We start from the raw sequence: 22,319 nt of genomic DNA, 5'->3' as shown, positions 1-22,319 counted from the left end.
GGCCTTTGCGTTTTTCTAATTCGAGCATAATCAGCTTAAGTCCAATCATTTCCTTCTCTACATATACCTGTATAACGAACTTTTTCAATATATACTATATTAAACTAAGAAGACTTTCATCACTTTCTACATATTTTAATAATTAATAGAATATTGCACTATATGACAATTCTTCTTACCACTTATTATCAAGAGGCACGGTCAAATACTGAAATAATACCAACAATCACTCATCAATTTTCTGTAAGAAAATGATACAGATATCTTTAGCGCCTCTAGGCCATTGTCTTTTTGTAATCTGTGCATCGTTAGCTTCAATCCAAGTGTTAGACATTCCTTCTCTACATATACTTATGTAATGACCTTTTTCGATACTTGGTCCATGATGAAATATAGCACTCATTACTTTGTACAATTGTCCAATAATAGTTATTTTAGTTGTTGGGACAGCACGCAAAGTAAACTTATCTGTTTTTGTTGATGTACCGTTTTGAATTGATATTAAATGAATGACAATTATATCTCTGATTAATGTAAATTCACTTTTACATAATATGTCATTTCCTGTACAATTTTCACATAATTCGTTGTATAATTGACACCAATGAGAAAACGTTACATTAATTAACTCATTAAGATCACAACTTGTTTTCTTCCATTTATTAACAGGAAAATAAAGAAGGATATTGTTATTAACAATAGTCGTTGTATTATCACAACTTTTGCATCGTTTAATGGAAGTGACTTGATGTTCGATTAAACTTTTTATATAATCGTATTTTGTGCAAAGAGCTATAAGAAATTCACATACATCTCGTTTAACGCTTTTTGAAAAAAATTCTCCTAAACATTGCCGTATTACGTATGTATTTAAGTTAGACACTTTGTTTTCATATTGATGCATTAATGTACCTAAAACATTTAATTTATCGCAATCAAATATTTGTTTTCTAATAACACTTAAATGTAAGAGACATTGCAATACTGCATTTGTATAACAAGAAACCTCATCTGTATTTTGGAAACCATGCATGACCCAAGCAGTATTTTTTCGAACTATATCATGTGACTTTTGAACAGAATCACTTTTGGCTGTACCCATGAAATATCTTTTATTTTACGATACTTTTCTTTCGAAACAGAAATTATTTCTGTTGCTGGTTTGTGTATCTGTTTAAATCGATTATATTCAATAATAGCTTTTTCGTCAGCTGTTACAGATGAAGGATCAAAATTAATTAAATGCAACCCATCTAAAGATGTTACTCGTGACAATGCAACATAAATTTGGCCGTGACTAAATACAGAATTACCTATGTCCATAATAGCATTCTGCAAACTCAGTCTCTGGCTTTTATGAACAGTAATTCCATAACTCAAGCACAATGGAAATTGTTTTCTAATAACATATGCTTTCTCAATCACCGCAAATTTAACACTTACTCTTTCAATTAAATATTCTAAACCTGATGGCAAAAGAAGCTTGATCTTTTCTACATAACCGGTAGACACATCTTGTACAATTGAAATGACTTTAGCAATTGTACCGTTTACAAGATCCAAACTAGCGTCAATATTACGTCTTATCATTACTTTTGCCTCAATTTTTATAGCAATTTGTTTCAAAAGCCCAGCTGTCTTGGAATTATCATCTTCATTATTTGCCAACACTTTTAATACTTTCTTTTTTAAATATGGAATACATTCGATTGTATCTTCAGCAATTAATAATATTTCTTTCGAAGCAATACAACTTAACATTGCAGTATTTAAAACATCACACATATGACAAGTGAGCAATAAACAAACGGTGTCTGATGGCATATTATTAATAAAATTACATAATTTATTTAATCTAGACTCGAAGGAATCTTCTTTAAAAGATATTTTTCTATTTTCTAGAATTTCATAATCAGACTTTGTTAATAAACCAGTACGAATTCTTGACAGTAATTCACGATAAGACTCATCTCCTTGCTGGCGCATATTAATTATCAATTCATCCTAACCAAATAATGTAGTCCACAAATTCACATTCCCTAGGCAACCGATATATTTATCAATTTTTTCATTTGACATACCTACAAAGACAGAATCTTCACGTACAGGAGGTAATTGAAGCAAATCTCCAAACAGAAGAATATGTTTTTTACCAAACCAACCATCATCGCAATCATTTGAATCAAATATTTCAGACAATCGAAGATGTATGTACATTAGAGTCAAATTAGATATCATTGATACTTCATCAATTATAAAAAGAATAACATCATTAAGCTCCGCTCGTAAAAGTTTTAACACATGATCAGACAATCGTTTATATTTAGGAGTATTACCATGTTCAACAGATAATTGAAGCAATCTATGAACTGTCAAACCATCTATATTAAACGCTGCTATGCCAGTAGATGCTGCTACAGCAGTATCTTTTTTTAGATTTTGTTTTATCCAACATTTAATAGTTTTAATTAAATAACTTTTTCCAGTACCACCTTCTCCACTAACATATAATCGCAATATTGAATTATCTGACTCTACAGTGGTAATAACTCTATCGAATACTCTTTTTTGATCCATATTTAATTTTGCTATCATTCTTCACATCGATTTCTTTATTCTTATCACCAAGATCTTTAAAATCTTGCATTGCTTCACCAGCTTCTATATTTTGAACACCTATTGGATTGTCAGGATCATCCTGTGACTCATGTTGTTTTTGTACTTCATCTAAATATTGCTGAACTAACTCTTTAGCGGTTTCAAATGCTTTTTGCAATTCTTCTAGTTTTTCATGATATTGTAATGCTTCCGTTAAATGTAGTTTCACCTTGTGAAATGATTCTGCATAGGTATCACATTCATTTCTAAGCTCTTCTAATTCTCTCCACGGTTTAAACAGAAGTAATAATGCAAAGAAATACTTTTCTGGTTGTGTATTAACATTATATCTATAATGATTAATAAGATATCCACGCTGTCGTCGTCTAAGATAACCATTATTTATTTTATAAAATTCAATAAACTTATTTCGTGGTTTGATTTTTGTGATATCATACCATTTTGCAAACTCATAAAGAGATATACATTCTAGATCTTTTGGTCTCTGTGATTATCTATTAAAGATTCACAAAATATATCTGTCGATTGATCATCAAGTGCTTCAATCTCTTTACGAGTTTTTAATTTTCTATATCTTATTCGATTAACATCTAACCATCTAATAGTTGTATTTGGATCAGTTCCACATAAAGCAATACCCAATAATGTATCAGCAGCTTCAAGAGCTCCACATTCTCTATTACTTGTGAATCGCAAGGCAATACTCCAAAGATAGCTCATCAATGATTTATTCATATTATTTTTAGTATTAATAATAGTATCAGACAACTCACATTTTTCCGCGTTATTCATATATTTAGTAATGTACCAGGTAAGCAGTGACGACTTTTCGCCAATAAATTGTATATCCATATTTCCTTCCCATGCAGTAAGAAGAACAGGATTATAATCATTTATATTCCTTTCATCTTCAGTTCGCGGAAGATCATAAAGCCTGCTTCTATGTTTTAATTGCTTTCTACCTGCTATAGCAGTTGTGACATCTCTTATACTTAACGTCTCAGTGACAGGACGAGGAAATCCAAAACGACATCTCCGAACAACTTTACGTCCAACTTTTTTAGAACGGAGACAGTAATCATTATGTTTGTGTCGTTGATGCGTATTAACACGTCTGTACAATAATGGTGAAATATTTTTATCTGGCATTTTACAGCTTACATATTGTAAAATAAATTTGGAAACTTCTTCAATAGAAGATTCACCAAGAATTGGAGCATTTTTTATCCAAATTAATAAATGAAAATGTTGTATGCCTCTACCTTGGTATTCTCGTCGCCAAAAATAATGAGTGACTTTTCCGATCGGATGATCTTTGGAACAAATAAAGTCAAGCGTCGCACGAAACGTGTTATCGAGAAATCTCGATGTTGACACAGGATCTCTAGCAACAAGAACACTAGTGCATACCGAAGAATCGCACCATCCATTTACTTCACGAATATATTCACCTAACTCTTCCCATAACCATTCAGCGGGACTTAATGTTAGAAACCATGTTGCAGGTCCGTAATGTTGTGTCATACAATTTAAATTATTTCGCGGTTTACTCCAAAATTGTTCCGTATTCCTTAGTGTCGAAAATATTGTACTTAAATCGGATTCTAACAATTCTTTGGACATTGCTTCTAAATATTCCACAGCCGTATAACGAACTTGTGGATTAGTTACATTTATCTTGTGAAAAATTCCACGATTTAATTGACGCATATTCGTATTATTTAACAAAAAGAATAGGTATTGTTGATTTAATCTATACTGTGGATGTTTAGACATCAAACAACATTTAATAAATTCATGATCATGAAGCTTGACCTGCCTAGTTTCGTGCTGTCCATTAATACCAAAACAATATAAATCTGGAAAACATAACAAATCCAAACATTTCTCACAATTATCCAAAGGTAAATCATAGACTTTTAACATTTGATATAAAGCTGTTGCAGTTTTATTTGTTCTTTTTTCATATAATGGATATATAGTATATTGCTCATAATAACCATCATTTTCATCATTAATAACCTGAGTTAACATTGCCTCATGCTGATTGAATGCAGCGTCTCCAAGATTTTTTGTTCCTTGTATTTCGGTTTCTAAATTACTTGACACATGTTCCTCATCCAATACATCTTTTGCAAAATTTTCATCCTCTTGCATCTGAAATTCCAGATTATTTAATTTTTCCAAAGATAATTTATTATGACTATTTGGTAATATTATTTCAGAATAAAAAGGATTATTATTCTTTAACCATATTAATGCATCAAATACTTTTTTAACATTTACCATTTCTTCCCATATAATTTTTGATTTTGTGGGAATACCTCTGACTAAGATATATAATTCATGATTAATATTTATCGCATCAGTATTAGAACATAATTTGTTTAATGTCTCTTGCATAGGAAGTGGTAAATGAAATGTTCTACCTTTAACTTTTTGTATCATTTGCCTTTCAGGTAATTTTTTGTTCATAACAATTGTCATTTTAACAACAGTTTGAAATGCTTTAGCTCTCTGTATAAGAATCTTTTCAAATGTGTTAAGAGATGATATTATTTCAGGCACATTATTTGTAAAAAGATTATTCAAGATGCAATACGCAGGCATTAAACCTTGACAAAATTTTTGTTTACAATAAATACATATATATTGTGGATTAATTTGTTGTTTTTTTACGTGTACCATTAAATCTTTCCAAACTGGATTATCTATTTTTGCTTTAATGATTTCAGAAACATTTTTTTTATAACAAAGCTTTTCGCATGACACACAAGCATAACGCGGTGTGTCCATTAGACGTTTTTTCAAGGCCTTAAACGCATTTTTATACTTAAAAAAGATATCATCATCACTTATAATTGCATCGGTTTGTTGATGTTTGTATATATCTGCTTTCTCTTGTGCAGCAATAACAGTTTTATTTAATGTTTTTAAATCAGCACAATTTAATGCTTTATCAAAATTCAATATTTTTTGATAAAAATTTATAAGTTGATAAATCAAACGCCTTATATTTCTCACTTTCGGAAAATGGGGCGATAACAATAGAATTGGTAGAAACATTGCTCCACAAATAGTAAAATTAATATAGCAACTCTGTGCATGACCAAGTTTCGTATTTGATGTTTTTACTGTACATGTACGAATACTTTCTATCAGTCTAGGAACATTCTTTACAGTACATGTACTAACAGTTTCAAGAAATTTTTCATATCGTTCAATCAAAATTGGATTGTCAATTTTACATGAAGTATTGCACGACCACGATTTTTTTGCTACTGCTGTTATCAAAGGTAACACATTTACAATTTGCCCTTCCATGTTCATTACTAAAGATTCTTTCAAAATTGCATTACGATATGTAGACTCTACAAAATAATTTTCAGATGATGCTGTGTGTCTAGATATCCCACATAACACATCTAATTTTTCATTAATTCCACAACACTTATCAACAAGAGTCAAGCATACTTCTGATTTCTTTTTAAGTACAGCTAATATATTATACATCTTGCGAATATAACCGTTCCTAATATGCATACACCAACGTATTATTTTCTCGGCTTCTAATTGTTTTTCGATCTGACCTCTAATATTTAATTTATTTGAAATATTTTTAATAATTATTGTCAAAGAAGTATGAAGTTTTATTGAATTCTGATACCAAAAATTTTTATATTTTTTAATAATTTTATTTGCAGCATTGCATTTATTTATTACAAATTTGCTTTTATTTTCTTTTCTTTTTTCTTCTCTTTTCTTTTCGTAATATTGTCTGTTACATTTACGCTCTAATATTTTTTGTCTACTTTGTTCGTTTTGCATAACTATAGCACAACGTTTGCGTTTTTGTGCGCGTTGTCTTACAGAATCTATTTTATATCGCCTTTTCTTTTTAGCGCAATTATTTTCTAAATCTGTATATCGTTTCCGTTTTAGAGTACAAATGTTTTCTACATTTTGTTTATATCTAAACTTTTCTTCTTGATTTTTATGTTTATTTTCATTTTTCTTACTTAAATTGTTTTTAAATTCACGATTCTTTTGCAATCGATTTACTTTTTGTTGCTCTGTCTCTTTTTGACGTATGATACGTTTACGATTTGCATCAACTTCTCTTTCTCTTATTATCTCTAATGAAAATACTTTTTGAGGAACACCATATTTAGAATCCTGAGGAAAATGCTCAATCACATTAGATTCAAAAATTTTTGTTAAATGCAAACGCATTAAACTGTAGTCATATCTCACTTTTTTGGGTTTAATATTAAATAACAATGAAATCGCAAAAGCTATTGCAAAAACACCACAATCGTAATCATTCGGTTGACTTTGCACAGTAGGAAATCTGACAGGCCGTTTATAAAAAGGATAAGTTGGAAATAATTGTCTTAAAAATTGTTCATGATCTTTGTGCAACTTTTTTATGTTTAACGAATCATAGATAAATAAGTTTTTTGTATCATAATGACTACATATCCAATGTTTATTTGAGCTATATAATATCTGTATATGTTTTTTATTTTCTGGTACAGGTTGTATTTCATGAAGATTTAATTTCCACGTTTCAACAAGTTTATAATCAGAGCAATTTGTTAAAAGTTGTGCAAAATGATCCATATGTGCATTGTCTAACCAGTCGTTTCGAGCAATGATATTTTTCTGATTTTTAAATTCATGATTTTTTTGTAATTGATTTGCTTTTAGTTGCTCTGCCTTATTGTGACGTATGATACGTTTACAATTTGCATCAACTTCTCTTCCTCTTATTATCGCTAATGGAAGTACTTTTTGAAGAACACCATATTTAGAATCCTGAAGAAAATGCTCAATCACATTAGATTCAAAAATTTTTGTTAAATGCGAACGTATTAAACTGTGGTCATATCTCACTTTTTCGGGTTTAATATTAAATAACAATGAAATCGCAAAATCTATTGCAAAAACACCGCAATCATCACCATTTGGTTGTCTTTGCACAGTAGGAAATTTAATACGCCGCTCATCAAAAGGATAAGTTGGAAATAATCGTTTTAAAAATTTGTCATGATCACTGTGCAACTTTTTCAAATTTAATGAATCATAGATAAATAAGTTTTTTGTATCAAAATAACTACATACCCAATGATTATTTGAGCTAAATAATATCTGTATATGCTTCTTATTTTCTGGTACAGATTCTATGTTATCAGGAAAATACAATTTCCACAATCCTTCAGGTCTATAATCAGAACAATTTTTTAAAAGTTGGTTAAAATGATCCATATGTTTATCATTTAACCAGTGACCTTGAACAATAATATTTTTCTGATCTGGTTTCAACGTCATCTGTTTTTCTGTTTCTGTAGACATTTTTGTCTTATTAAAATAAATATATATTATTTTCTATTATATCTTTATAGGCGCACAGCAGCCTATCTTTACAGGCGCTCAGCAGCTTATCTTTACAGGCGCACAGCAGCCTATTTTTACAGGCGCACAGCAGCCTTGTATCGGCGCACAGCAGCCGGTCTTTACAGGCGCACAGCAGCCTTGTATTGGCGCACAGCAGCCGGTCTTTACAGGCGCACAGCAGCCTTGTATCGGCGCACAGCAGCCGGCCGGTCTTTACAGGCTCACAGCAGCCTTGTATCGGCGCACAGCAACCGGTCTTTACAGGCGCACAGCAGCCTTGTATCGGCGCACAGCAGCCAAACTTTATACCAAACGTTCTTAATGTGCACCTTCTTTTTAAATTCTGAAATATAAAAAAATTATATTAATTTTATACATTTATACATATAAACACCTTAGAGGTAAACTGTTAACTTTATGTTAATAAACATAATATCAAACTTCTATTTAAAAACATTAAATTGATTGCGGAACATAATATTAGTGGTTATATTGAAATGACCTTTATGTGACCTTGAAGGACATCGCAAAGGTCAACTTTGAAATCTTAAATGGAAACTCCTATTTTCTATTACATATTCTTAAAGCTGGTGTCAAGACATTTCCGAAACACTATATTGAAGTTATTTTTTATTAAGTACTTTTCTAGTTATGAAGCTTGAAAGTTACAGCATTTTGACATAAAATACAAAATATCTTGTAAAACATTCAATTTTCGGGAATCTTATCTTAATACTTTTATACATAAAATAATATAAAGAAAACACATTGTTGCTTTAAAAAAAAATGTGCAGCTGCATGTTGCAAATTACATATTTTTTCTTAAAAGCAACAATGTGTTTTCTATATTATATCAATTGATTCGTCTCATTATTTTATGCATAAAAGTATTAAGGTAAGATTCCTGAAAATTTAATGTTTTACAATATATTTTGTATTTTATGTCAAAATGCTGTAACTTTCAAGCCTCATAACTCGAAAAATACTTAATGAAAAATAACTATTATAGTGTTTCGGAAATGTCTTGACACCAGCTTTAAGAATATGTAATAAAAAATAGGAGTCCATTTCCATTTCCATTTAAGATTTCAAAGTTGACCTTTGCGGTGTCCTTCAAGGTCACATGAAGGTCATTTCAATAAATATAACCATATAATAGACCACTTGATATATAATAGACCACTTGATATACTAAAACTTTTGTATTGAACACTTTCTTCCATAATCATTATTTTCCAAGATATTTAATCGTTACAGAACTTTCTCCCATCACTGTATAGACAACATCTATATTTAAATCAAAATATTCATTGCAAACATTTTCCATTGAGTAAAAACTAGAATATAGTCTTATAACAAAATAACTTAATTATTGGAACAAATGTGACAACATAATTTACCTCTAAGATGCTTAATCATAACATTAGCACAATTTTTTAAAATATTTTTTATAAACAAAAATTTAAAAAATTATAACAATAATTCCAGTGAAAATATTTAAATATTTAAATATTTTGAAGGGAAATACATGATGAAAATATTTGAAAGAGGACACATGATGAAAATACGAACATGACCTTGAGTAATCTTTTCAAGATCAGGACAAAGTCACCTAAAGTCGCAAAACTTTTGTATAAAATAATTTCTTTAAAATGCTTTGTTTCCAAGATATAAACTTGTAACACTAACTGTCGTATGCAATGAAAAATGGGGATTTCCATTTAAGAAATTAAAGGTGACCTTGGTGATATACACCATGTTGAATGTACTATTTTTTTAAATGGTGAATAAAGAGCAAATTAAAATTTAATTTCTAATATATTTTTCATAAAAATTGCAATTATGCTAGTTAAATAACATGAGAATCAAACAATTATTAATTTCATTATTAATTATCAAACATTAATTAATTATTGGTTAATATAATTTAATTGTTTATATAAAATATAAAATATAAAATATATATATATATATATATATATATATATATATATTTATATATGTATATATATTTTAAAAAAATATGTATCTTTTATATATGTATTTATATATATATATGTAAAGAAAGTGCATTTCTTTGATTAGAATTTGCCGCTCAACGCGGCCATAATAAGTAGACATTAGATGATAAGTTGAAACCTATATTACCATTGCGCGAGCTACGTAGAGGAGAATATAGAGAATTGAGAAGAATAGATAAACTCGTTTAATGCCAAGTGGGACAGCGATGGCGAAGTCAAGACAAGAGTCGCAATGGCCAGGAATACCTTTGTTAAGTTCAATAAGTACCTACTGCGTCAAGAGGTGCCCTTGAGTCTTAGACTAAGAGTAGTCAAATGCTATATATGGCCAATATTGCTGTATGGAGTAGAAACCTGGTCGCTCAAAGTTGTATCCCCAAACAGAATTGAAGCTTTTGAAATGTGATTACTAAGAAGACTTTTAAAAATCTCCTGGGCTGATCATATATCTAACGCAGAGGTCTTACATCGAGCTAACACACATCGCCAACTATTAAACATAGTAAAACAACAGAAAACATCATACTTAGGACATATATTGCGGAGACCTAGATACAACCTCCTCAAAATCATTCTCTCTGGAAAGATCGAGGGTAAAAGGGGATCAGAACGCAAACAGCACTTATGACTCCGCAACATCAGGAACTGGTGTAACATCTTAGATGTTGCCACTTTATTTAGACGTGCAGAAGAAAGCACGCTCCACATTGTACAATAAATACAAGAAACACATGAACGCCTACACGCTACGCTAAGCGTATGGCACCGTAAGAAGAAGAAGATATAATAGGATTGAAACAGTCAATTTAAACTTTTAAAAGTTAAAAATATTAACTACAATAATTTCCTATATGTATTAAAAATATTAATTTTCAATAAAGTTAAAAAAATAAAAAATTTATAAGAAAAAGACAACATATATTAATACAAAGAGATAGTGGGTTTTAAGAGTATAAATATAAGTAAAAATGTATTATGGAGATTATTTATTATTAGTAAATTTGTATAATTTATTTTTATTATGTCTGTGGCGATTCGCATACATGATATTTTTATTAAGTTCTTGGAGTCGAATGTAAGATCAAGTTCTTATCAGGCACAATAGTACTTCTGTAGGTATTTGTAAGTGAGAAATTTTTTTTGGCATCTATTTGCTAGATTATTAAAAATGAATTTCTCGTCGGTGAGACTGGATCCGTGATAATTTTTGAATTCTGCATCCATAATCTAGGCAGCTTGCAGCAAATTATCTGATGGGTATAAACATTTACCGTGAGAAATATACTGAATCCAATCTTTATCAGAAGTCTGTGGCATTTGCTTAGTCTCTATTCCTAATGAATATTTGGATCGAAATCTGTGCGTTACATATCCGCAATATATTTTAATCCTTCTTCCTCAATTGTTTTGAGATGATCAAACTGTTCTAACGAATGAAGAAGTTGCTCTTGATCCTCACTTGGCACAAATTCGGATAGATCTAAACTTGGTACGTTTTCGGTATAATCTGTGCAAAGTTCGGTTTCCACATCATGCTCAGTTGTAATATCGTCGACTGCATACGGTTCTAGCATTTCTCCTATCAATTGATTGCTGTTAACGCTCATTGGAGATGCAAAGCATTGTGCAATTCGATTGTGCATCGCTGACGTTTGCGTTCTTACAAAACAAACTTGTCGAATGTTTTCCCAGAATGTATCGCTTCATTCTGTGTGTGAAATCCAATGCTGTTGGCTGATTATAGTTTCCACTTGTCGCTTTTATAAAAGAAAAAAAATTTTTTAATTATTTGAATTCAGCATTAATATTTTTTCCAAACATTGTTTATGTACCATTTTATTGTTCCAAATAAACCCCTTGTCCAGGAAATGATTTGCCAATTTTAAGAGATAAGGAACATCTGCAAATACAAATACTTTTAGATCTTCGCATATTGGGTGCTGAAAATAACATTTTTTAGGTTCAATCCCTATATCTAATTGCGACCATAACCGCATATTGCCCGGACCCATATCACTTGTTACAGCAATAACTGTATAACCAATGTTATACAATCCACCAATAATGTTGAGAAGAATACTTTTATTCATGCTTTTATCAAATTGGTAATAAATCGGTTGTTTCCAATTTGAAAACAAACTTCGCACCATTGCACACTGACAGGTCTTATAAGGACCAATTTTTTGCTGCACTTTCCGATCGATAGCAATTTTATTTGATAAATATACTTCATCAAATGTGAGCACAACTAACTTTTCATTATCATTTAAGTTTTTGCTTTTATATTTCATGCAATGCAAGACAGAAAATAGAACCCCTGCATCTGTGTTAATAGCACTTGTCCACTTTCGCAACGTGGAAAAACCAGGAAGTGGGATTTTTAAAACATCCCTCAAATACTGATATGCTTTTGGACTGACTGATCGTAACAATATAGCAGCAGCTATATCTTCTGAAGACCACTTGAATCGTTGTCGAGACGGATTGAGTAACATCTCGATTTGGCTGGGTGTAAATATTTTATTTAACATCTCACGTGTATGATTTATGTATTTTTCTCTGTGTTGCAATTTATTTTTTAACGCCGCTACTTCATGTTCAAGACTATACCTAAAAACATAAAAAAATGATTAAATAACTATTTTATGTACTATAATATAAAATACAAAAGTACTTGAAGTTGCTGTTCATTACAAAGTACTGAAAATCCTTTGAGGTTGAGACATAACAAAGGGATTTGATTAGTAACAATAAAAAATATCACTTTCTCTACGTATATTTTAGCGATGATATCACGGTCATTCTCTGATGTGATTCGGATTGCATCTTCGTTAATAGTAAATCCTTTTACTGGAACTTCCTTACGTATCATTGTTGCTTTGGAATAACTAGTAGATGTTGACGCAGAGTCGAGTTTTGTTATTGGCATCTCGACATCAAAATATGTTTTTACGCCTGGTGCAGTACATGAATTTAATGTTAAAACTGCATTTGAATTATCTGTAGTATTTAAGGTCCTTGGAATTTCCATAGATGTTATAGCTGGTGCATTGTTATTATTAGGATCAATGGACAGCACTTTAACATGTTTTTGTTTGTGTAATGCAGCACACAATTTTAATGTCGGAACTGCATTTGGAGAAAATTTTCTCGATTTTACCGGAGAATAATTCAGCAATTGTTGCCTCAAAGGTTTTACGAAGCTTGAAGCATCAAAATATTCCGAGCATATTCGAGCTGAATAAATTAAACAGTGTATTGCTATAATTTAATTCGATTGTAATTTGTAATAAATTATAACGGATTGAAGAAGAATAGTTAACTTACCGCTGTTTAAATTAATGTTTTGTTTTCCGCATGCTTGTCGCCATTTTTCTACAATATTCACGTCTTTTGGAAAAGAAAAATATTTAATATTTAAATTTTGCTTCTTTGTTTAAAAAAAATAATTCTTGCAGTCTTTTATTGCACAAGCACACATTATAATTATATATGTTGACGACACTACCAGTATATTTTACAATAATTTTACATATTGTAAATAGCGTAAATTCACAATTCTTCAATCTGTTTTAGGTTAGGCTACAAACATATTAGCCACAGAATCATCGACTATGGGTGCGTTTCACTTAACGTCCACAGCGCTCGCAACACCCGTTAACTCGTTCTACTTAACGACCGCGGTCGCTGTGGTCACACTTGAAACGTCATAGATGACGTCAATGATTGCGACCGCGTCGAGCTCACGACGCCCGTGGTTCAAACGTGGGTCGTCGTGTCTTAGCTATTTTCACGCGGTTTTTAAACTAGAATGTTCGTAGTGTTTGACAGTGTTTGACAATGTCGTCGCAAATAATTCCTTTTTACAATACTGAAAGCGACACAGTTATAGAAGTAAATTATCAGAAGAAGATGCCGTGGTCTCCTAATGTTCCACTAAAATTTTCGCTTGCGACGTTAGCGAGCTAGTGGAACGCGCAATTTTGCGGTCGTGGTCGCGGTCGTTGCGGGCGTTAAGTGGAACGCACCCTATACCTAACTTTACCCGAATTAGTGACGTCACTTAGTTAAGATACGCAGTGGTCTGACGTCTTATGAGCACACCCTTGTATTTGTATCATAAGTTCCATGAACATTGTAATATATAAAATAAAATGGGCTCGTAAAGAAACCATCTCCTCTCACCGCGAGCTACTCGATCCACCCGCGGATGAAAGGTAGTTGGTTATTACCTTTATCAAAAAATTGCACATAAAAAATTTACATGCAACTAACAATGATATAAAACTCTGTCGGCGACCGAACATTCCGCCCGCCTTGTTCAAGGAACAAAATAAAAATAATAATGCACCATGTGACATTCTGATAAAAAAAATATCTTTCATGCAGCATTAGATTGGATTGATTCTTCTGATCCAGATGGCAGAATACACAATTTTGTAATTGGTCGAGTAAATCGTGAAGTAGCCGTATCAATGGTGGCCACGCGAACCAATCCATCCTCACCAGGGTGAACTTCTCTAATCCTTCCGAGAGCCCATTTTGTAGGAGGTTGTAGTTCATTTTTGATAACCAGATTGCACGGTTGCAAATTGTCCAATTGTTTTTTCCATTAACTAATCTGCTGAAGATGATGTAAATATTCTTTTGACCACCTGTACCAAAAATGATCACGCATATTAGAAATAAGTTTCCATCGTAAATGGATTTTCTCCTGAGGAATGTCTAGTGTAGAAGGCTCCGGTATGTTAATTAGTGCTTCTCCAATTAAAAAATGACCCGGAGTAAAAGACTCAAAATCTTCAGAATTTGCACTGAGCGGAAGAGTGGCCTTGAATTAAGACACGCCTCAATTTTTGGCCTCAAATTTGGCATAAGTTCTTCATAAATGAGCGTGTGATTGCCTACAATCCGTCGAAGATGATGCTTTGTTGATTTCACTCCGGCTTTCCAAAGTCCGCCGAAATGTGGTGCTGATGGAGGAATAAAAGACCAATTGGTGCCATCCTGGGCTAACTGAGTTCGACCTTCCTTGAAAAAATCGGAAGCCGCGTCGAACATGGCACGAAGTTCTCTGTCAGAGCCTTTAAAATTGGTGCCGTTGTCACTGATAAGTCGGGAACAATGACCTCGTCTCGCAACAAATCTTTTGAAAGCAGCGATGAATGATGCTGTTGAAAGATTTGAAACGGCCTCTAAATGAACAGCTTTAGTCGACATACAAACAAATAAACATATGTAACCCTTGTATGATTTTTGACCGCGTCCTTTCGCAGTCCGTAATTGTATGGGACCAGTATAATCTACACCTGAAGACAAGAACGGGCATAAAGCTCGTACCCGGTCAACTGGAAGATGATCCATCTGTTGTTGAACAGCTTTACCTCGGAAGCGAATGCACTTGGTGCATTGATGAACTACGGAACGAATAAGAGTATTTGCTTGCACAATCCAGTAGCAATGAGCAAGAACGCTCCGCATCAGCTGCGGTTCACCATGTAAAGTACGATAATGTGCATCACGAATTAGTAGAAGTGAAAGATGATTTTCTTTTGCAATAATGATGGGATGTTCTTCCTTAAAGGGCAACGGAGAGTGCTTAAGTCTACCGCCAACCCTTATTAATCCATCAAAACCAAAAATTGGTCGTAACAATAACAATGACGAACGACATGGTACAGGTTCGAGTGAGAGCCTCGAGTGAGAGCCACGAGTTCTTTTGAATAATCCTGCAACTGGGCTAATTGCAACCATCGTTTCCGGACTTCATTGAGCTTATCTGCTGAAAGATGAATAGTCTTTGGCCAATCTTTAATACGAAAGAATCTAATGCAGTAGGCAGTAACTCTTAATAACTTGTTGAGAGATGAGAATCTTAATAGTAACTTATTCTCTATTTTAGATTGATCCGCTTTAACGGCGAGAACTTTATGCTGCTCGCACTCTTCTGGAAGTTCATTTTCTTCATTTTGCCATGAAATAACTGGATTTTCCAACCACAGAAGACCTCGCCACCATAGTCGAAGCTCTGATAATTCTAACGGCGAAATACCTCTAGTTGCAGCATCCGCCGGATTTTCCGAAGAAGATACATGTTGCCAACATTTTGCTGGAATTAAAGTTTGTATTGTAGCAACTCTGTTTGCTACAAACGTTTTCCATCTGGATGGATAAGCTTTGATCCAAGCTAAAACAACCTTGGCATCCGTCCATGCAAAGATATCGGGATGAGAAATGCCAAGTCCAATGGCAGTTTGATTCAGAAATCATGCCAGTAAAAGCGCGCCACACAATTCCAATCTCGGAATCAAAACTGGCTTAACCAGTGCGACTTTGGTCTTTGCGACTAGTAAATTCACTCGATAAATATCAGATGGTCTCTTGCCTCGTATAAAAACTGTCGTGGCGTATGCTCGTTCGGAGGCATCCGAGAATCCATGCAACTTCATGCTATGTTTTATTCCTGTCTAACGAGAAATCTTTAGTTTATTTAAGTCTGAAAGAATTGACTTAAAACTTTTCCATCGTACTCGAAAATCAGAAGAAAATGGTTGATCCCATTCTAAACCAGCCATCCAAAGATCCTGGATGAAAATTTTGGCGGTAATAATTACAGGAGCTGCCCAACTGGATCGAACAGCTTTGCGACGTCCAAAAAAACAATCCTTTTAATGGGTTCTCTTGTCGAGATTTAATCCGGAATCGCTCTCAAATTGAGTGAATCATCAGAAGGTGACCATAAAACACCCAAAGTGTCAACGTGATCTGCGGATGAAATAAACCTTTCCTTTTGATTATTTTCTGGACTCAGAACCTTGTGTGTGCTGGCCCATTTACTAACAAGGAAAGGGACCCAAGTGTCCCTCTCCGATTTTGACGAGCTTTAAATATGTTGTAAAGTAGTTCAAAATAAGAGACACGTATTTTTTTTTATGTGCTTTCTCGCACGTTTAGGGTTGAAACAACCCCTACAAGCTAAAACGGTTTTTTTTATTTTGACTGAATATCGTCAAAACTGTAAGAGGTTGCGACGACTTTTCCGTCGGGCAGAAGTACACCCGCCGGTAAGCGTATCAAACCTCGTTGCTCTATGCAATGGATGTTAGTGATTACTTCAATATTTAAAGTTGGGCGCCAGGCGCGGATTAACGCGCCGCACGAACAAATTACGTTAAAAACAATGATTTTCTTTAACGAGCAACGGCGATAAGCGCGACTAGCCCACTCTACAAACGGCAGAGGGGCGAGGTTCTTTCGAGACGCGAAATACTGATTTGGAGAGAGGAGTCTGAAATCGGACGGTTATTGAGAACACATAAATTTCATAACAAATAACATTTAATTATATAGATTAGGTTAAATGATATTAAATGAGATTGGCGCCGGGTGATAGGCGCCTTAACAATCCCGCGAAGGGGAGACATTCTTTTATCTCTGTGAGAGGCTTCAGGATTTGGCTGTTCGACTCGCGGAAATCCGCGTACTCTCGTCTCACACGGTATAATATTCGGCGTGCAAGTTCGATCACTCTCATTAAATACAGCTGTTACTATTAACTCGACTTTAACCTTTCTCCTTAATGGTTAGCATACAATACGAGTTCTGTCTTAATATTATTCTCACGGTTTGGATAGTAAACGCTCGACAGAAGGCCGAGGCGAGAAATACGCGATAGGCTAACTCCAAAACTTCTAACACTCGGTACAGCAATACACAAATAGACGCGAAATTATCATTTATGGACGAGAGACATTATTTAACGCAAGACGACTGTCGGCTCGGCAGCCCCGAGGGAGATAGCATGGTGAAATCTTAATTTACAGAAACGGTAGTCAGCGGGGCCCGGCCAAAATCTAACCTCACATGATAGCGCGAGGCATCTCGAGATAAGCTATATTCGTTACGCAAAATATGCGGGTTCTTAATTCCGCGAGGCTCGGGCCGCCTGCTGATACCGCTCTTACCGCGAAGTCGAAGTGGTGGCCTTACAAATCGCTGGTACGCCCGTAGTGGTCCTCGAGGTTCCGCCTAGGTTGCCGACTCGCCGAACAGTGACGACAGCGAGGCTCGCCGGACAGCGGTGACATTCCGCGCATCGTCCTGCGCATGTAGATCCTCGCTATCGATTACCAATTCTTGATCCTTCGATGTTTACTAGATCTCGATGCTTGCGTCGCTCCTCGATACTTCGGCCCTCGGTGACGCTTCTCCGAAGTGACCCCGGTCTCTCTCTTAGGGCAGCTGCCGTTAACGCCCCTCGCGGCCTTTTCCGTTTACGGATCCAAACCTTCTCTGAATCGGCCGGGAACTGATCAGGTTCCGACCTAATTCTGCTTTGGCTCGTTACGACAGCTCCTTTTTCGGGTACTCCACTCCGGGTCTTCGGCGTGTGAGAGCGCGCTTCCCTCTCGGGCATCATCTCTCTCGGTGCGTCCACCGGCCTTGATATGCTCCAAATCTGCAATTGTATCTACGGTAGCGACTTTGTCTGGAATCTAATTGTTTATTCAAGGATATTTTACTTGACCTTGTTCCGGATCTGTCTACACGCCGTCCGAGCCTCCGTCATCCTGTCTGCTGAGTCCCTCGCAGGTCCCACGAAGGCTGCTCCACTTTAATCACAATATGGGAGTTTGGCCACTCACCACGACTCGCATAATTCGGTACAACGCAAAATCTACAATCTCAAAAAGAGAATTAAGAGGGAGAGGTCGTCGCCCCCCGCGGTGGGGTTTCCAACCTCAAATTTCCCTCCTCGATCGGGCTTTTTCGCCCTTGTGACGGACCTCAAAATGTCACGTCACAACTCCCCCTTCCCAGGAGAGGACCGAGGAGGTCTTGGACATCGACGGGCGTCGATGACCACCAATCCGACACACTAAATGCATCACGAAAGTCACTAAAGTCTTATGGTCCTTTACAGGACCCACAAATAAATTCCACCAGCCTGAGGAGGTTTAAAGCCACCCTCTGTCATCCCTCCTATGGATTTTGCCGCCTTGTCGCCTTTCTTATTTGAATGCTAACGACCTTGGATCGAAGAAGGATTGAGAAGGGGAGTATTAGTAATGACAACTTCTCGGTCTTACCCTTTATTTCGGGGTTCTTTCCCCCTTTCTCGTTAATCTCATAGCGGTACAAAAAAACAATAACAAAAATAAACAAAACCATCAGACAAAACAAAAAAAACTTTTTATTCGGTACTCCAACAAAACACAAAAAAAAAATTTTGGTACGCCTAGAAAGGGTCAGGGGGGTGATAAGGTTTTAATTCCTGTACATGTATTTTTCCGACAGAGGATCCGTCAAGACGGGTCAACTTGTAAACCACAGAGGATAATTTCCTCCCAATCCGGAAGGGACCGTGGAATTTTGGTGCCACTTAGCTGCGAAATTCTGTGCGGCGGACGACAATGTGTGTTGTCGTTTTAATACGAGTTCCCCGGGGCTGAAGACACGGTGTCTTCGCCGTAGGTTGTACCCGGTCGCCTGCTTCTGATAGGCTTTTTCCAAATTCTCCGTTACCCAGGCCCTGATCGTTTCTAACTTTTTCATCCGATTTGACCAGCTGTTTTGGTCTCCCGGTTCTACCTCTGTAACCTTACCCCCCTTCTCTTTTAAGGATCTTGTCGGTTTTAATTCCCGACCTAAATTTAGGAAAGCCGGTGAGGTGCCTAACGACGAATGGGCCGCGGTATTATAAGCTAATCGGAAATCCGCGAGATGCTTATCCCAGTCCCTATGATCTTTACCAATATACGCGATAATCATTGTTTTGAGAATCCTATTAACGCGTTCGACCGGGTTAGCCTGTGGATGATACGGTGGCACGGTAGTATGAGTGATTTTATTTTCCTCCGCGAAGTCCGTCATCACGCGATTCACAAACTCGGTACCATTGTCGGTGAGGAGGAATTTGGGTGTGCCCCAATGCGTTATGACTAGATCTTCCAATGTTTCCTTGATTTTTGGACCTTTAGCCGCTCGAAGGGCCCTACATTCGATCCATTTCGTAAATAAGTCTTGTATGACTAATAAGTATTGGAAGCCATTTTTGCTACGCGGCAACGGACCGACAATGTCCGCGGCGACCACCGTCCACGGGTCTTCCACTACGCGACGACCCATTAATCCTGCCGGACTTGCTTGTTCTACTTTCGTCCTCTGGCAGGTATCGCACGACTTCAAATATTTCACAACATCTCGAAACATATTAGGCCAAAAATACGTGACAGCTAGTCTCTGATAAGTCTTATCTATCCCCAAATGACCGGCCTGCGGCTCGTCGTGTGATTCGCGCAGGGCCTCTTTACGTAATTCGTACGGTAACACTAATTTCCATCTATCTAAATCTTCTACTATCTCGGATATGATTGGTTTCGGCCTTAAAAAATACATCTGCCCTTTAATTATTCTCCAATGGGCATATCGTTTCGGGTCCGTTTTGACTTGCGCGTATCGTTTCCTATACCAGAGGTCTGTGGTATCAACATCGACGGTATCTCGATTATCTATCTCAGCGGCAGCCATTATAGTCGTATCCGTATCCTTCTCGAACATACGCGACAACGCGTCGGGAACGTGGTGTAAGGCCCCTTTTCTATGTATTACCTCGTAGTCGTATTCGAGTAACTCTAGGGCCCATCGGGCTAATCTACCGGTCGGATTCTTTAAGTTGTGTAACCACCTCAGACTACTATGGTCGGTAATTACCGTAAATTGATAGCCCTCCAGATACGGTCGAAATTTCTTTATGGCCCACACTACCGCCAGACATTCTTGCTCGGTAACCGAATATCGTTTTTCCGGATCCGTTAAAGCACGTGACGCGAACGCGATCACTCTCTCCTCCCCCCCTAAGAATTGTGTTAACACAGCGCCTAACCCTACCGAACTAGCGTCCGTCTGTAAGACAAATGGCTGCTCGAAATTAGGGCATGCTAAGGTTGGGGCGGTGGTGAGGTGTTCCTTGATGCGTTCAAAGGCTAATTTCTGCTCTTCTCCCCAATCCTATCGCTTATTCTTTTTCAAGAGTCTCGTTAGTGGTTCACTCAAAGTTGCGAATTGGGGAATGAAACGACGGTACCACGACGCCATACCTAACAAACGACGCAGCTGTTTAATGTTTCACGGAGCCGGATATTCCATAATAGGTTGCGTTTATATATATGTTATATATGTTGAATAGATTGATTTATTCACTGTTTTCGTTTCATAAATTATTTTCCCGTGGTCACTACAAGCAAAACTTCAAAGTGTAATATGCGCTGATAGCAAACTTGTATATGACAACGCGCTGCGCACGAAATGCAGCGATTATCTATAAGAGTGTAATGTGGAAAGGATACTTTAGCAACAATTTTAGTTAGCTGTTCTTTTTCAAATATGTAATAACATGTCATTTTTATATTTATTTTGCGGCTATGCACAACACAAGTGCGGTATAAACAATGCGTCATGCAGCGCGACGCATATAATGTGATACTAATGACTCATTTTTAAAAGATGCGATTTCGGAACATAATAAAATCATATATGGTTGAATTCAGCGTAAAAAATGCTACAACTTTTGTCATTACAAAAATTTTGAAATTCGAAAAAATAATAAGAAGGGGTGAGGGTAAATTAAAAAATATAAATTTTTTTAAAAATCGACTTACGTGGTTATAAAGCTCATAAAAGACCATGCAACTTTTATTCGAAACATTTTTTGATACCTCTTACAGTTTTGACGATATTCAGTCAAAACCAAAAAAACCGTTTTAGCTTGTAGGGGTTGTTTCAACCCTAAACGTGCGAGAAAGCACATAAAAAAAATACGTGTCTCTTATTTTGAACTACTTTACAACATATTTAAAGCTCGTCAAAATTGGAGGGGGACACTTGGGTCCCTTTCCTTGTAAGTTAAAAACCGCCAGCCGTCAAAAAATCGATGGTTTGGTTTTTAACCTCCATTGCGTCCTCCAAATAGTGTACTCCGGCAAATATGTCATCGACATATGTGTAAAAACGAATAACTGTCGCTCCAAGAGGATAACGTGTACCTTCATGTTGCGCTAGCTGCTGAAGAGTTTGAAGAGAAAAGTAGGGTGCCGAGGCTGTTCCGTATGTGACGATAGTAAGACGGAAAACTTGTATTTCCGCACTCGGTTCCGCCCGCCATAAAATCCGCTGAAGATCCATGTCATCTGAATGGACACGAATTTGTCAAAACATCTTGACGATGTCTGAGATAAACGCAAATTGGAATTGACGCCATCGAGTAAGAACCACCCATAAGTC

General features: G+C 35.6%; 1 protein-coding gene across 1 annotated transcript; it reads right to left on the bottom strand.

Annotated features, from left to right (window-relative positions):
- Positions 1 to 493: 493 nt before the first annotated feature.
- LOC137000424 (ATP-dependent DNA helicase PIF1-like) lies at positions 494 to 3,671 on the bottom strand. The gene has a single exon (XM_067356882.1). The coding sequence runs from the start codon at positions 1,984 to 1,986 to the stop codon at positions 1,057 to 1,059; it is 930 nt and encodes a 309-aa protein (XP_067212983.1). The 5' UTR covers positions 1,987 to 3,671; the 3' UTR covers positions 494 to 1,056.
- Between the last annotated feature and the right edge of the window lie 18,648 nt (positions 3,672 to 22,319).

Source organism: Linepithema humile, chromosome 6, assembly GCF_040581485.1.
Source record: "Linepithema humile isolate Giens D197 chromosome 6, Lhum_UNIL_v1.0, whole genome shotgun sequence".
Taxonomy (NCBI): domain Eukaryota; kingdom Metazoa; phylum Arthropoda; class Insecta; order Hymenoptera; family Formicidae; genus Linepithema; species Linepithema humile.
The sequence above is the reverse complement of the archived record's forward strand: the minus strand, read 5'-3'. Positions and strand labels throughout refer to the sequence as shown.

What these genes read in the sequence shown, in the direction of transcription:
- LOC137000424 (XM_067356882.1), bottom strand. Translation starts at nt 1,986, where the DNA reads ATGCGCCAGCAAGGAGATGAGTCTTATCGTGAATTACTGTCAAGAATT.